The sequence below is a fragment of the Platalea leucorodia genome (assembly GCF_965183815.1).
Source record: "Platalea leucorodia genome assembly, chromosome: 6".
NCBI classification, from domain to species: domain Eukaryota; kingdom Metazoa; phylum Chordata; class Aves; order Pelecaniformes; family Threskiornithidae; genus Platalea; species Platalea leucorodia.
In genome coordinates this window covers 45,677,364-45,692,700 of record NC_138828.1, presented here as the reverse complement: position 1 = coordinate 45,692,700, position 15,337 = coordinate 45,677,364, and the positions used below count along the sequence as shown (strand labels likewise).

Here is a 15,337-nt window from a genome sequence, read left to right as displayed (position 1 = left end):
AGTCTTTTGAAAAAATGCATATTAAAGCTAAATGCTCCTGGTGAAATATGAGAGGAAGATACATCTGTCCATCCTATCAAGCTGTTCAGATGTTTCTTGGTTGGAAAAGATATGGTTGTAGGAAGACTTAAAGAAATTCTGAATATTAAATTAGTCATGAAATACTGTTATCAGTGGAAAGCTTTGGAGAACACCCAAGACACAATTTAATTTAGAGGTAGGGATGATAATTTATTATTAATAAAACTTTCTGTTGAAGGAGTCCCGTGCTTAGCAAGTCATAACCATTTTGTGAATCCATCATCCCAAACGTTACAGGAGTGCAGCTCTGAAGCACTCTGTCCCTAGGGCCACCTTATACCCATAGGAGGAGGATTACAGTTGTCTGTGGTGAAGCTGCATGCTAGCTTTTTTTGTCTCAGTTTTTTAAAAAGATAAATTTGCTTAAGCTGAAAACAGTGAGATAACTGTCTTCACCATTAGTCTAATGTGTCCTACCATTTTTTTCTCTGCAGTTCTGGTTACACTAAATATTTGAAAGATCAGCCCATGAAGTGAAAACAAACCTCTCTCCTCCATCTGCCTCCTTCCACTGGTGACATATACACATGTATATATATACGCACACACATATGTGTGTGCGCGCACACATTTCTATGCCGCACTGTGACAAATTCTTATTAAACTTTCATCAAGATATGGACCTTCATTTAACCTTTATATTTCCAGATTGATCAACAGTTGCTCACTCTTGACCCACAACAAACTCCAATATATTTTTCTTATATTTTGCCTATAAAACCTGAAAAGATTATGTAGATCATATTTTTTCCCCCAGAACATCTGGATATTTGTTATGTGGACTGTTTTCTGACAAGGACTGCTAGAACTTACAATTAGCGTCCAGCTATGAGTAAGGGGAAGGTTTCCTTTGGCAGTGCAAGATGCTGTGCAATATTACTCAGTGAAGGATGTAAAAGACATAGAAGTTCTTTGCCTCAACCTAGTAGCAACTAGCAGCCTAGTTCCCTTTATACATTTCAAAATCAGACCACTGAGATGCAATCAGACACTGAATGATATAACCCTACCAATCTGTGCATAACATAAATTGCTTAGCTGGTTTAGCAATTCTCCTTTGCCTCTCTATTTTGGGCATACAGCGTTGCTTCCAGGACTTTGACAGTTTGGGGCCAGTTACAATCAGCAGCTTGAGGGCTGCATTTACATTTTAGGCAGCCATTTTCTTCTTTTTCCAAATCCTCTTTCTTCATGATGCTGCGAGCACTGCACCTGGGAAGGCTGACAGTCTGCAGTGCCTAGGCTGGTTCTGTGTACTGATAGCTAAGCAAATCTGAAATATCCTCATAGCCTTACTGCTTCCGTTCCTGAGTGCACCATATCTTCGAGTTAAATTTAAACAATACCTAAACAAGCTCACTTATTTTAAAATCATAAAATGAGAAGTCTAACTCTATAGACACCTTTCTTTCTTTGGAAGATCTCTTCACTAACTTGCAGCAATTGCTCAATGTATGGATGCATTTCACAATTTTCAAAGTGCATGAATCCTCAATGCTACAGGATCTCATTCCCCTTCTAAAAAGTCCCCATGACCTACAATTTTGGGTCTTTATCTACAACTACAAGGTGCTGCCATAAAATAGCACATAGTTACTGGTACAAGAACCATCCTCTGAATGCAATCAATGCTCTTTGTGCATAAACACAGCTTAAGGAGCAGTAAACAAAACACAGTCACCCTACTCCCTCAAAACAGGGTAGATTGCACATCAGTATTTTGGTTAGTCAGCCACCTCTCCAGCAATCAGAATAAGCAACTTAATTACATATGATATTTTTGGAACCTGAAAGCACTGTTACAGCCACCTCTTAGAGGATGTGATCTATCTGCATTTATGGTGCTTTCAACTGTAAATTCATCTTTCAACTAAAAGCAGGCCACGTACTTACTTGATATAAATTTATACTTGCTCTTACCTTGAAAAATCCCAAACCTATCAATTTTGTTCCACACATCAGTATTAACTGATTTCTGCTGAGAAGAACCATAGGCCCCCCAACCAAGTTTTAGCGGCCTCTCATGCCAACAGCTTGATGGGTCTGAGGGACACCACAGGCCATAACGATCATCAGTGTGACAGAAGCCAGTCTTACCCTGAATTGTGCCTGTGCCTAAAGTATCAAAATATCGTAACATTTAACTTGTTTGCATTCCTTGTTTCCTCCGACATGAGATCTACCGTTCGCTCGCTAACTCTGGAAAGTTCATGTGATTTCCGTCACGGATTTCAAAACCCCCGAAAGCACCCAACTAGTTTCATGTCGATTTTTCTCTCCACTCCTATCTGTCAAGAGCACTGCAAGATCTCCGCAAGATCTTTTAAGCTGCACTGCAGGGAGTCAAGACGCTTTTAGGTGATGGCAGTGTACCAGCGTTAATTTGACTAACCTAGTTCAGCGTGCAGTATGCAATTATTGCCTACTCTCCTGATGGTTTTTTTTTTCAGCTTCTTTTCAATTTAATTTATACTTTGGTAAGGATTCTACCTTTAGAAAAGATAGCTAGTCCACAAGCCTTCCATTATGCTGCAGCTGCTGCTGTTATATTTGTCACTGAAAAAAAAATCTCACCTTGTGTGACAATGGGATTTGAATCATAATTGCTAAATATATCATGTATAGAAATTTGATTGCTTTACTTCTTTTCCTGAAGGGGGGAAATGTGAGGGCAAAACCTTACAGTTTATTTCATGCTTCACTACAGTGTAATTCTAGACCCTAGATTTCTACCATTCCTATTTTGGTAATGAATGGAATGAAAAAGGGAGGTATTTAAAATTAATTGCAGCAGTTCTGAGGGTTAAACCTGCTTAACCCAACCTTTTATTAAGAGAATGTCAACAGAGCATATATCTTGTCTAGGGAGTGCTGGGACAACATTATTCTTCTACCAGCATGTTTAGTTCTAAAACCTGGCATTTCTTCAGGTTCCTGTAGCCGTCATGCACACCATATACCCATCCCAAATTATAGCGTCTGTTCTGAGCTACTCACTACAGCAGGATTTGACCTGAGAAACTCTAGAGTTTTGTTTTACTTTATTAACTTGGAGTACTTTTAAACAGTTTTTAAACAATTTTTTTCCCTTGACCAGCAAGGGAATTTTCAGCCTGAAGTTCTCAGCAGCATCCGGTGAGGCTCTTGGCCAAGTTCTTCAGATACTGTACATCCACAAGGACAGCCTGCTGGCTTTTGCTGTGGCATTTTCTTAATCCTCAGAACAGATTTCCTGGATCTAGGAAATTTAATTCCTGACTCCTTCGACCCAGATGCTGGCGAAAATGTAGTCTGCAGTCTGTACGTAATTGGGTGTGTTCATTTTTTTTTTCTTTCTAGGAACTGGCCTTGCTGTTAAATTTTTCTAAAACAGTCATATTAATATGTTCAAAAATCCACTGTTGAGTTTCAGATAAAGGATCACATCTGTTCATGAAAATCTTCTTCTCGGCTGGATTGCAATCTATGCAGCTGCTGCTTACCGGATGGAACAAAGTTTTGTCCTACAGGAATGAGAAAAAAATAGAATTAAGTAGCAAATGCCAAGTCATCGGAAGTGTTCTCATTTTACAGAACATGGATTAACACGGCCCTATCTGAAATGATTTTGTGGTCTCTGTGCACTAACCTTGTGTAATAACCACAGCTATTATTAGGAAGCTGTAAAGAATGGAGTGGTTTTTTTCCCTTGGGTTATTATCCTTCACGAAATTGGGGATTCAAGAAAGAATGAGGAGACATCTTCTGGTCTTTAACTAACAACCACATAATATAATGAAAAAATAGAATGTATTTTAATAATCTTTGCATATCATGTGCTTCCCAGGATCCTATTTAAATGTCTAAACCTGACTTTTTTTTGTTGTTGTTGTTTGGATTTGATTTTGACAGTTTCTATCGTGCTTCTGGGCAGGAGGATCTGTTACAATCTGTCTGGAAAATGGATACTCTTAAACTTGAGGAAGATGTTAAAAAGGGGTTATTAACTGAAATGGTGTGATGGACAGACAGACCCAGGACTGATGATCTCAGTTCTCACCCCATGAAATGCAGACTGCCTACGGCCTCAATTACGCCAGCCACTGAAATAGCCTCTCTCTCCTAATACAAAGGAAATCCTAACGCTGTTTTAGCTCCATATGGAGATTTTGGGAGGATAAGCATGGATTAAGTTGCTTTAGAAAGGATATTTATGATGATTAGTTTTATTAATTTTTACTTCACAAAACTGGAGCGAATTGTAAATAACCTGTGAATCTTGGTAAAGCAGAAACTACCCAGACGAGCAACTGGTAATTGCAGGTTGGGTAGTTTCAATGTACTTAGTTTACCTAGGCAAGTGTTTGAGACAGATAGATGTGGGAGTGATTAGATGGTTTGAAACTTGCCAGGGACTATGCATTTACTGTACCTGTTGAAATAAATTTCAGATTACTCCCTGTAAAATGCATCCAGGCTTTTCCCCTCCATGCCAAACATGCCCTACCAGTATTTTAATAGTAATCTAGGATGTGCTTGCCTGCCCAGTTTGTGAGAGGAAAAAAAAAAAAGCTACTTGTCAAATTGCAATTGATTAAAAACTCACAGAAGTGCTCTGGGTGCTGAGCAACAATCATACAGAAACTTCTCTTTAACTAAAAATACCCCACATTCAAAAAAGAAGTATGAAGACAAAAATAAATAAAACACAACAAACCAATATGATATAGTAGCTATTTAAAAACACTTTTGAAAAAGAAAGTAGGTGTTTTTTTTTTTAATTTAGGAAAGATGAAATTGATTGATTTTGGGGGCTATGCAACACTGGTAAAGTACAATGCCCCTTTTTTATATTAACATATGCAACAAAGAGCAAAGTCAAAAGCATCTTATGCTCTGGCTGAGGGTGATGGTGTTACATCTGCCTTTCACAAACACTGTTTTTCACCTCCAGCATCTGTCCTTCCCTCAAAACACTGGGTAAACAGATGCACACACAAGACTGTAATTCAGAGGGATGCCGTCAAAGCTGACAGGACTAAACCCAACGGGTAGAGACCTTTCTGTCATGCTCCATTTTGCTCTACGAGGTGAGCAGGTAGGATACTTCATCTTGCAAAGAGGGGCTAACTGTGCCGCGTGCAAAGGGCTGTCGTGTCCTTACTAGGAGATGGGCCTGCAAGAACTCCCAAGCACCCTATGGGGTGGTGCAGGCACCTGTTTGCTCCTTGTCCTCCTGTCCTTCCTGTCCCATCTTCTCCTGTCCTTCTCTGAGAGACTGATGGAGCGGCCCTGCCCGAGACCAGGACACAGTGACTGTGCCACGGCCACCCCACCTTCTGTGAGGCCTCAGAGGAAGGTGGCATCTGGTTTTCCTTGTGTCATAGCTGGGCATGAGGATCAGCCAAGCTATTAGGAAGCCAAAGCTGGAATACTAGAAGCTTTAATAGGATAGCTGGTACAAGAAGAAAGGAAACTGCTTCAGTACAAAAAGCATGCTATGAAAAACACTCCAGCCTTTCCAAAGTGAGCTGGCAGTCTTCCTTCTCACAGAAATACCCAGGGGATGCAATTTTTGAGTGAAGCATTGTTGGTGCTTTCTTTTAGAAAGTCTGGTTATTAGGAAAGAAGAGCGTCTTTTAAGAACAGGGACACAGTTACCACTCTGGAAAAACTTCTGGCTGACTTAGTCATATATAAAGGCCTATTAATTCATCATCTCAAGCTTACACTGACCTAGGGTCAAAGCCTGCTGCTCTTACGGATTTCAATGGAAATAGGCTCAGGACTTTAAGGGCTAATAGTTGCATGCATCCCTGAGAAGAACTTTCCAATAGAAATATATAAATTCCTCTTTATACCAATATTAAAAAGCTACAAGAGCTCTTGTGGAGACTTTTCTAACATCTGAAAACAGCAGAGCAATTTTTTTTTCTTCTGCATGAAGGCATGTCTGAAGATTATTTGCAGAAGGAGAAACTTCTCCGTAAGATAATGGGCCTTGACAGTTCAGGGGGTTGGTAATGAGACACAGAGCCTTTCATTTCTTCTAGGTCACTGCTATAACTATGGCCAAGGTCAATAGCAACTGGAAGTCATTATCAGCTGGTGGCTGCAGTAGTTTATCTGAAATTAGTTGGTAGCCCCAGCGCAGTTTCAGCAGGACAGATGTCCATATGATAAAAGCCACTATCACAATGACACGTCTTCGGTTGTCTGAGGAAATAATCTATGTACCTACTGTGTGAAGAGTGAACTTATTCTTACAGTTTGTCCCTGAAGCTGTCAGGAGAGTATGAGCAAACCACGCTGTTCTGGGCACGATTTTTGACGTTGTCAGTCTAGCATGTATCATAATCACTAGGCTCAGGGTAGAATTATAGTATAATGAAATTGATTTTGCACAATTGTTTCTTTTTAAAGACCTACTAAATCAGACCCCTCTTGGATACTTGTGCTCTACAAATAGCACTAATGGGACTAGAGCACGTAAATTGAATCCTACTTTATCAGAAACAATGTATTACCTGTCAACCCAGAATGATGCTACATTGAAAACCAGAGGTGTATTCCTTCACTGGGAGGAATGGAAATTTGTAGGCACTGTTGATCTTTGGCTCCGGCATGCTTAGGAATCTCAAATAGAGTCAAGGAAATTGCTTTAGCTTGGGAAGCCACTATTCTCCCAAATCTCTAATAATTTCAGGATATTTGCATTTATGTATCTAATTTCTCATATTGCTCCCATCATTGATGGGAGTCCCGTTATGGTGTCAATATTTTTTCCCCCAATATTAAACTCACTTTCTTCTATTTCCAACTACAGTAGTGCTTACGGTATTACTGTGATTCATTTTACTCCGTTGCTGCTTACAGGGATTTCTTAAAGGTACACTTGGCTGTTTTATTATAGACCAATATTTTGGATTGGTCCTAAAAACCTGATTATTTAATATCACAGACTTACTAGACTTTCAAATAGTTGCCCAGATGTAGTTTAACATGTAGCTGTATATGTGATTATCAGCATAGGAACAAGAATGGTTTTTGGACACATGTTTATTGGTGGTAGTTTTGGTTTCATTAATCTGAAAAGAATCCGGTTTGCACACTCTGGGTCTGCACTGCAACGAGAAACGAAGTGCAGGTAATGGGAATAAGCTGGAAATTTTTTTCAGAAGAGCAATCCTTACCCGAAGTAAAATATTAATGTATTCTACTTGCCACTAAAATATTTAAGCTGTTTTTATTTGCCAGTATCCAAATACAGGTTGTTAGGGTTTCTCTGCTATAAGAATACGGAATCTTAAAACAGTGCCTAGCTTCAAACTGTATTTGCAGCACTTTGTAATCATTTCACAGCCCTAACTTCTCACCAGTGGCTCGAGGATGCAAATGATCATAAGAAGAGACTCATCCTTAAAAGAATAAAAACATCTTATCTTCTAGTTTAACAGGAATAGTATGACAGCATGGTAAGAAACGCTTTGTATTAAGCATCTTATAAGATACTGACAATCAAGGTCATTTTTCCTAAAACATGGGAAGAATTATTGGCAGGATAGATACGTGACCATTAGGAAGCTACAGGGTCTGTAAGTGGTGCAGAGAACAGAACAGAGCTGCTGACCTGCTCTCTGTTTTTTAAAAGGTGGCACTTCTTGCTTAACCAGACTGCTACTCTTATTTATTTAGAGTGCAATTTTAGTAGCATACCATCCTCTAGGTAAAGGGCTTTAGTACAGATGCAGTTAAACTGATATAACATCCTTTTCTTGTACAGTTCTTTTTTTTGGAGGGAACACTATAAATCCTATTGCCAAGATGCTTTCAAAACTAGATAAGGATTAGATCATAAGGATTTTGGAGGTATAGCTGTACCACCAAAAATCTCTAATGTAAATCTGCCCTGTATCTCAGGAAATAGACTATGTGAAACAATAAAAAATTACTTACTGTGTAGCCAGACTAAAACTAAGCCTAAAGAAAACCATGTATGCATAATTCTATTATTCCAACGTGGTTTCTTAATTTGAAGGTTTATGCAAACTAATCAGCTTGCTGTCAGGTTGGTATTACAGTTAAGACTGTGCCAGTACTTCCATCATAAGAAAATTTTGTGGTGTTTCTTGCTGAGATGGAAATGCCTGCCTTGCATTGAGAATTTTTATATGAGCCCTGTCAGCCTTCTGGAAATGAAAAATGAAGCTGTGCAGAGGATTTAATAGAAATCACACTGCGTATTTTTTCAAATGTCATTTTTTTCAGTTATCTGCTGTATTCTGTCCACATCAAAGGTAATGAGCCTTATGGAGGGCAGCTCCAGACCTGCATTTTGTCTTATGAACCGGCTACATTAGGCACCAATGAAGTGCTAAAGGTATGAAAGCTTCTTTCTTGAAGCTTGGGCAGGTGAAAAGATAAATTGGAAAGGTTTTGAAGCAAGAAGGTATTGTTATGGCATTGTAAAGCCAGATATGCAGCAATGACAATTTATGTCCTCTAAATATGTGGCCCATACCTTCTAACTTTATTACAGGTAATACCTCAGTTTCAAGGGGATTACACTTCTGGAAAATCTTGTGGTGGATTTCCAATTGCAACATAAACAGGGTAAAAAGGCACAGGCTAATAAGTAGGCACTCAGAAAAAGGGTCGGAGCAAAACTGTTTTAAATGGTTCTGAATTAGTTTTCTACTATATATCATTTTAAAATTAGAAAGCACTGTTGAGGTTTATCTGGCAGAGCCCAATTCCTGGCACTTTGCCCTCAGCTTAAGGAAGGTGGTGGGCAAGGCACAGTGGTCACAGAAAAGTGAAGGATATGTGAGAGGAATCCTCAGCACTTCAGAGACATGTGTGTCCTTATCCTGCATGGAATACAGAGTTGATTGGTGAAATCTTTAATCAAGGCAACTTGCTGATTAACCATTTAAAAAACCTACCAACAACAACTCGGTAGCACTACCAGGACTTTTTGCCCTAAATGGGGCTCTGCCAGATTCTAGCTTGACCTCCTGTTTCCAGTGATTTATAAAAATGGGCTGAAACTTAGCAGATCAAAGTAGTGTCTAAGCTGCTTATCTTTAATTTATAAACTCCTGCCTTCTTTGGGCTTACAGCAGTGCTTTTAATGTTGGGTTGGTTTTTTTTTTTTTTTTTGAGGGAGATTTTTCTGCCACTTGTAATCTTTAAAATGTAGTAAAATAATAATATGTAACTCATGAGCAGCATTTCTTGCTGCTGTCACATTGGATGAAAATATTTCCAACAGTGCCTCTGTTAAAATGACACAAACATCTTGAAGCGCCAGAATGGTAAAACACCTTTCAGGGAACAGATCCAACACAGACACCCTCTGAGCTGGATCAGATCCATTTTCATTTAAATTTGACCTAAATAGCTGAACGCTCGAAAGGAACATACTCTAGAGAGATTACCACAAAATTAAATTGGAATAAGACTGGGTGGATTTTAAAATAAAACTTCTCTGATGGGAAAACACAAGCCTATGCTAAACTGAATATAGGCTCAAGACAGTCTGAGATGCCCCCGCGTGACTCCAACCTTCCTATAGCTCCAGTGCTGGTTTCCCTTCATCCCGTGACAGTCATACAGTGTGACGGGACTACTGTGCGAAATGGCGTCGAAGCAGAACTTCCTGGTGTGAAGCGGCTCCCCGGGGCGGATGTCTTCTCGCCAGCCAAAGGTGAAGAGCTAGAAAAACAATCGGGCGATATAATGATATATTACTAGTGGAAAACATTTAAAAACACACACGAAGCTTGATGCGTGTTTCCCTACTCTGGACACCCCAGCGGCTGGTTAAACGAGATCCTGCCTGCGTAGGCTTCAGTGATGCCAACTGTCTTAATTAAAGTGCATCGGCGGCGATGTGGAATACACCCCAGGAAGGCGCAATCCCTATGGCAGGGAAGAAAACAATCTCTGGTGACACACTACTGGGGAGAGGAGAGGGGATGTGCTGTATTAAAGCCTGTAGTTACCCCGTTAAAGCAGCACTCGTATGCACTGGGACTACAGCTACCTAGGACTCAGAAAGCCTCTGCTAGTGATGTTCCTCTAGCTCTCATTTGGGTCTGAAGAAGCTACCTAGAGAGATCTTCCCATCATAGCATCTTTCCCATGTTTAATGAAGAGTTTCCTTCTCTTTATATGGGACACTGTTAGCATATCCTCTCTCAACTGTCTTTTTTCCCCCAAACAACACACATTAAATGATCTTCATCTTTCTACTGTGAAACCTGCGAGTTACAGGCAGCTTGTTAAAGCCCTTTTTCTCGCTGCCTGAGAGGAATTGTGGAGGCTCACAGTTAATAGAGGAATCCTTCTCAATCAGACAGCAGCTGTCTGAAATGATGCTGTGACACTGCAGCCTTTCAATCATCAGATGAAGGCGACAGGTCTGACAGCACCAAATTTAAAGATGCAGAGTGCATTTTCCTTTCCCATGGACCAATCCTTGCAGAAGACAGGTTGCAGTTTGTAAATTGCTACCTAGGAGCTCTGCTGAGACTTGTGAGGTTTTCTTTTTTTTCCTTTGTCTTTTGGTGTCAGTGCTATTCTTCAGCTTTCTCCATGACTTTTTGTTTTCTATAGTATAAACAGAAACATAACATTGAGAAAGCGAAGCTGTCTTTAAACGAGCAAACTTTGCTAGTGAAAACTGTTTAGCTGTGGTGGTTCATGTGGAACTGCACTCAGGCTGGTTATCCAGAAAAGCAGCTCCCTGTACTGTGCTCAGACTCCCTCTGGCACCACAGCCACCTCATCTCAGGGTCCTTGCTGTCCCAGCACCCTGCTCCCTGCAGCGTGTATGTTCCCTGATAGAACCAGTATCTAAACATCCACACTGAAGCTTGGTGTGGTATGGAACTGATCCTGAATACTTCTGTTGCATTTCCCAGATTTTAACCCTTTCATTATGATAGCTATCTTCTTTCCATGGTCTTCATAAAAGATACGGCTTTTAAAAATACTCATCTTCAATGCTGTACCATCCTCCAAATGCCAGATTTGAGAGGTGCTACTGTTTCTCTCGGTCTGCAGGCACAAAATACAAGCATATATCTGAATATTTGCCTTTTTTTGTGTGTATCTCACTGTAAGCCCTTGTTCTTTGTGTTAGCTACTGTCACTCCCTATTTACTTGTGTATTACAGGTTTTCTAGACAGCATTTTCTCAGTCTGCCCCTGTGTCCTGCTTATTTCTTCGTTACCAGAGTGCATTTTTCATTTATCTGCAGTAAAATGCAGTGGACAGCTTTAACTTAATTCTCAAACCAAGTCCTCTTTTTAAAAGGTTAAGTCTTTTCCACTCTTCTTCATGCTTCTTGGAAGCAGCGTCATGGACTCCCTACAAAGATAACTTATCATTTCACAAACAAACTCGGAAGTAAGATTTGGTACAGAAAAAAGCTACGCTGCTGCTTCTTTAGAAAAACAGAAGCCTGAGATGACTTTCCTATAAGGGAAAAACAACAAAAACCGTTTCCTTTCTTTTACCCTTTACCTTTCTACAGCTAAGTAATAAACCTAGAGCTCAAAGTGATGAATAGCAAATACCTAGAGGAACGGCATGGAACAGTCGTTCTGTGATATTCTCACTCTCATCACTACTACAAGAGCAAGATCCTCGCGCAGGACCTCCCTCATCTTTCCCAGTGGGTGGCTCTCCAAATTTCTCATTCTGTGCATGACTGGTGGGCCGAGGGGCCAATTCCTCCTGCTCTCTGGACCTTGGCCTGAGGACTACTACCCCACTGAATGCATCGGTACACCTGAAAGAGCTCAAGCTAGCTTTTAAATCAGATCATACTGATCCAGGGTGTCCCTTTGCCCTTTCCACTCCCATGTGGTTTCTGAAGAATGCCAGGGCAGTGTCCTGTTTGAAAGTCACGACATGGTAACACATAGGGGTTTTTTGCTCCCTTCCACTGAAAACCAGGGTATGTGTAATACTAGATCTCAATGTTTAGACTAGCACAGATTCTTCTTCCTCTTTCTCAGCCTCATGTTTTGTAAAACAGTTTCATTTTTAAATCAACAAGTACCTCTTCTCCCTAGTCATACTATTAAAAAATCAACCTTGTTGGGACAGAAAAACAGTTTTAGGCCTAGGATGGAGAAAAGAAAAAAATTGATCAGGAAGAAGGTTATACTTCTCTATACACCCAACTAATATTAAAATCTTGTACTTACAGATAAAATTTGAGCCTATTGTCCTTCTAATCTCATCGTTCTACGTTATCCTCCATTATACAGCAAATTCTCTCTAGTTAACACTAAATCTGGCCGACATAAAAATTATCTTTCCTCTGCTTAACGTGCAACAATGCTACATGTTATTAGCTGAAGTCCCGAGCACATAACGCTCTACTTTGCCACCACCTGTCACTTTGGATTTTGTTGTTCCTTTGACCTAAGCTTCGTACCCTTCATTCATTCCTGTCTGCTTATTGATTTGAAACAAGGCTGCACCTAAATTTCCAGACCCATTACTAACAAACAGTAGGCTGGCTCTTCACCTTCAGTCTGCGGGGCTGCTGTTCGCTGCTCCCTGCTGGACCCAAGAAGCCCCCTGTCCTGGGTCCGTGGATGCTCATTCTCCCCCTCCACCTTCTTGCATACCACAGAGCCTGTAAAACAGGGCCCCATCCTCTGCATTTGCAACCAAGCAGCCCCTCAGCCCTCATGCTTTAGCTTTCCATGCAGCCTAGCCCTGTCATGCAGTAACTGGGGAAAATACAGCTTTCCAGCTTCATTTATAATTGGCACAGGGCCTGAAAAATGATTGCCTGATACAGCCATTGGCTTGGGACCGTCTATAGGACAAAGGCCCTTTTGATACCATTAATGCTTTTCAGCCTGACGATGTTGTTCAGTTACTCGCTGCCTGGCGGGGGTCCATCAGCTGGCATTGTGCTTTGACTACGGCGTTAGACTTGAGCGGACAACAAGTGCCCTGCGCAAAGACGAAACGCTGTGTTTCAGAACTGGGCTCTCGATTGAACTATACCTCCAAGTAGAGAAGAAAGAGCTGGGCAGGCTTCGTGGTTACCTGCTGGGCCGTGTTAGAGATGATGCCTGTCCACCTACCCCCTTGCCAGGGTGGGGGACTTGAGAAGAGAGAGTGATGCCTGTCATTTTCCTTTGCTGCTGGTTATCAGCCCAGCAGAGCCCCAGTTTCCCCTGAAGCCAGAAGCTGGCTCTGGGAAGGCAGAAGTGGAAGAATGCCGTGCCGTGCCATCCTCCTGCCCCTTTCCTTCCCCTCTGTTTTTTAATTCTAGGGAAGTTTCCAGAAACCAGTGAAACTCATCCTCGCTTCCCACCCTTCTGTTCACCAGAAAGCCTGCAAGTGCTCCACAAACCTTTTTTCTGCTGTTTGCCCACAGGGGCTTGTACAGCCCTGGGGTGGAAGGTCTCCTCTTTCTCCTGGGGGCTGCTAAAGGGCTGCAGCCCCCAGCACGGCAGCTGAAACTGTCAGCTTTTAATTCCTGCCCTTGTAACATGACACAAATCAAGAGGCACAAAGGATCACATCTCTACCTAGTGTTAGCACTGACACCTGCTGCACTGATCAGATCAAGCTACTGTATTTTACTATATATTTGTAAATTTATACCAGAAGTTACAAGACAAGCTCAGTGTCAATCTATGCTACTTAAAATATGATAATAAAATGCTTGATATTTTCATTAATGCCGCCAGTTTCTACTGGCACATGTAGAAATCACGTAGGCAACAAACTCAAGAAGATATAAGCAATAAAGAGGAGCTCTCTGAGGGCTGGTCAGGTGTTTCGCAGTTGTTCCCAAACACTCTTTAACAAAGTTAATCTTCACAGCTTATTGTGGTGCAAGTGGAAGATCACACCCCTTCTCCTTGGGAGATGTTTCATTAGGCTGTGGTCTTACACATGCTACAGGTAATGTTCCTGACTGGGCAGCCTTTGGGATTGAGTATGGAGAGCTAGTCAAGAAATTTCCATCAAAATACACCAATCTAAAACAGTTTTGTGGGAATTTTTTCACTTCTATCAACTGTCACCAACAAAGAGACAGATTTTGCTTGGTGAGTTGGAAGTTGAGACTTTGCCCTGCAGGTTCCTGGGGGACTACAAGGCACGGAGGTGTTGGCTATGGCTGGAGTAGGGGAAGCCCAGGTGCTAACACAGTGCACATGGTCCCTCCACTGTGAGCTGAGGGAAACTTCAGGAAAAAGGGGGAAAAGGATGCTATCTTGTTTCTGAAAAAATCTCCCAAGCCCTGCATCACCAAAATGTTTTGACCTTCTAAAATTAAATTTTTTCAGAATTTCTTTTCTAGAGGAAAACTGAAATTTCTCCTCTGGACGAAATATTTTGCATATACCGTAATTTCCTATGGGATAGAAATTCTGAGTTTTAGCCAGGTCTACTACCTCGTTCACTTCAGCTTTCAGTTTATAAGATTCTTTCCTTTCTTTCTCAACTGGTATCTTTAAAATCTGTACCTTGCACAAACTCACCCTTGAAATCTATCAGCCAGATGAATGTGTCTCATACCAGGAGTCTGAATACTTGCATAAAATTAGTTTCTCTTTGTTTCTAAACTAATCCAGAAACCAATAGGATATTACCACTACTAAAATTATGCAAATAAAAAGTTGCCCATCGATACAGTAGTACATGTTATGTCAAGTCCTTATCTGGTAAGGTAAGGACACAAAGTCATCTTTCTTCTAAAACTTCTATTTTCTAGTTTTAGAAAATACAGTTCCTTTCTAGGAGAAAGTGAAATTATCTTTATTTATTTATTATAATAAATTCCATTATATTTATATATACTATTTATACCTATAAATACATTATAATTTTACTTATTTATTACCCTAATAATCTTCTAAAGATTCTTTAACATTTCTCACATGATTTCTAGGATTTTGATTGACAAGTGGATAAACTATCGGTAACTGTGCTCCTAACAGTGGGAAGAACAACCTTTGAACGCAGTGCTCCCTCCTGGGGGGAAAAAAAACCCAAACCAACAAAACCACAAAAAACCCCAACAAACGGATCGAGACAAAAGCAAACGGATTGTTTTGAGGGTTAAATAGTGTCCCAGCTGGCGGTTCATTAAGCTGCCTTCGGGTCTATTTGCATTCCGCTTGTCCGGAGCTGCCCTCTGCTGGCCGGCTGCCGACTTGCAGGCAGCAGGCGGAGCGCCTGGCCCGGCGCATCCCCCCGGCCCTCCTCAGCAGCCCCGGGAAGGCACTG

At 40.9% G+C, this 15,337-nt stretch overlaps 1 protein-coding gene across 1 annotated transcript in view; it reads right to left on the bottom strand.

Moving 5' to 3' along the window:
* Nucleotides 1-3,416: 3,416 nt before the first annotated feature.
* The window catches only part of GALNTL6 (polypeptide N-acetylgalactosaminyltransferase like 6), a gene marked incomplete at both ends in the record, with an annotated part of 483,371 nt that continues 471,450 nt past the window's right edge, over nucleotides 3,417-15,337 (bottom strand). Inside the window, 2 exons of the mRNA XM_082315259.1 lie at nucleotides 3,417-3,584; nucleotides 9,628-9,777. Coding sequence (XP_082171385.1) covers nucleotides 3,417-3,584; nucleotides 9,628-9,777 — 318 coding nt within the window. The remainder of the gene's footprint in view (nucleotides 3,585-9,627; nucleotides 9,778-15,337) is intronic.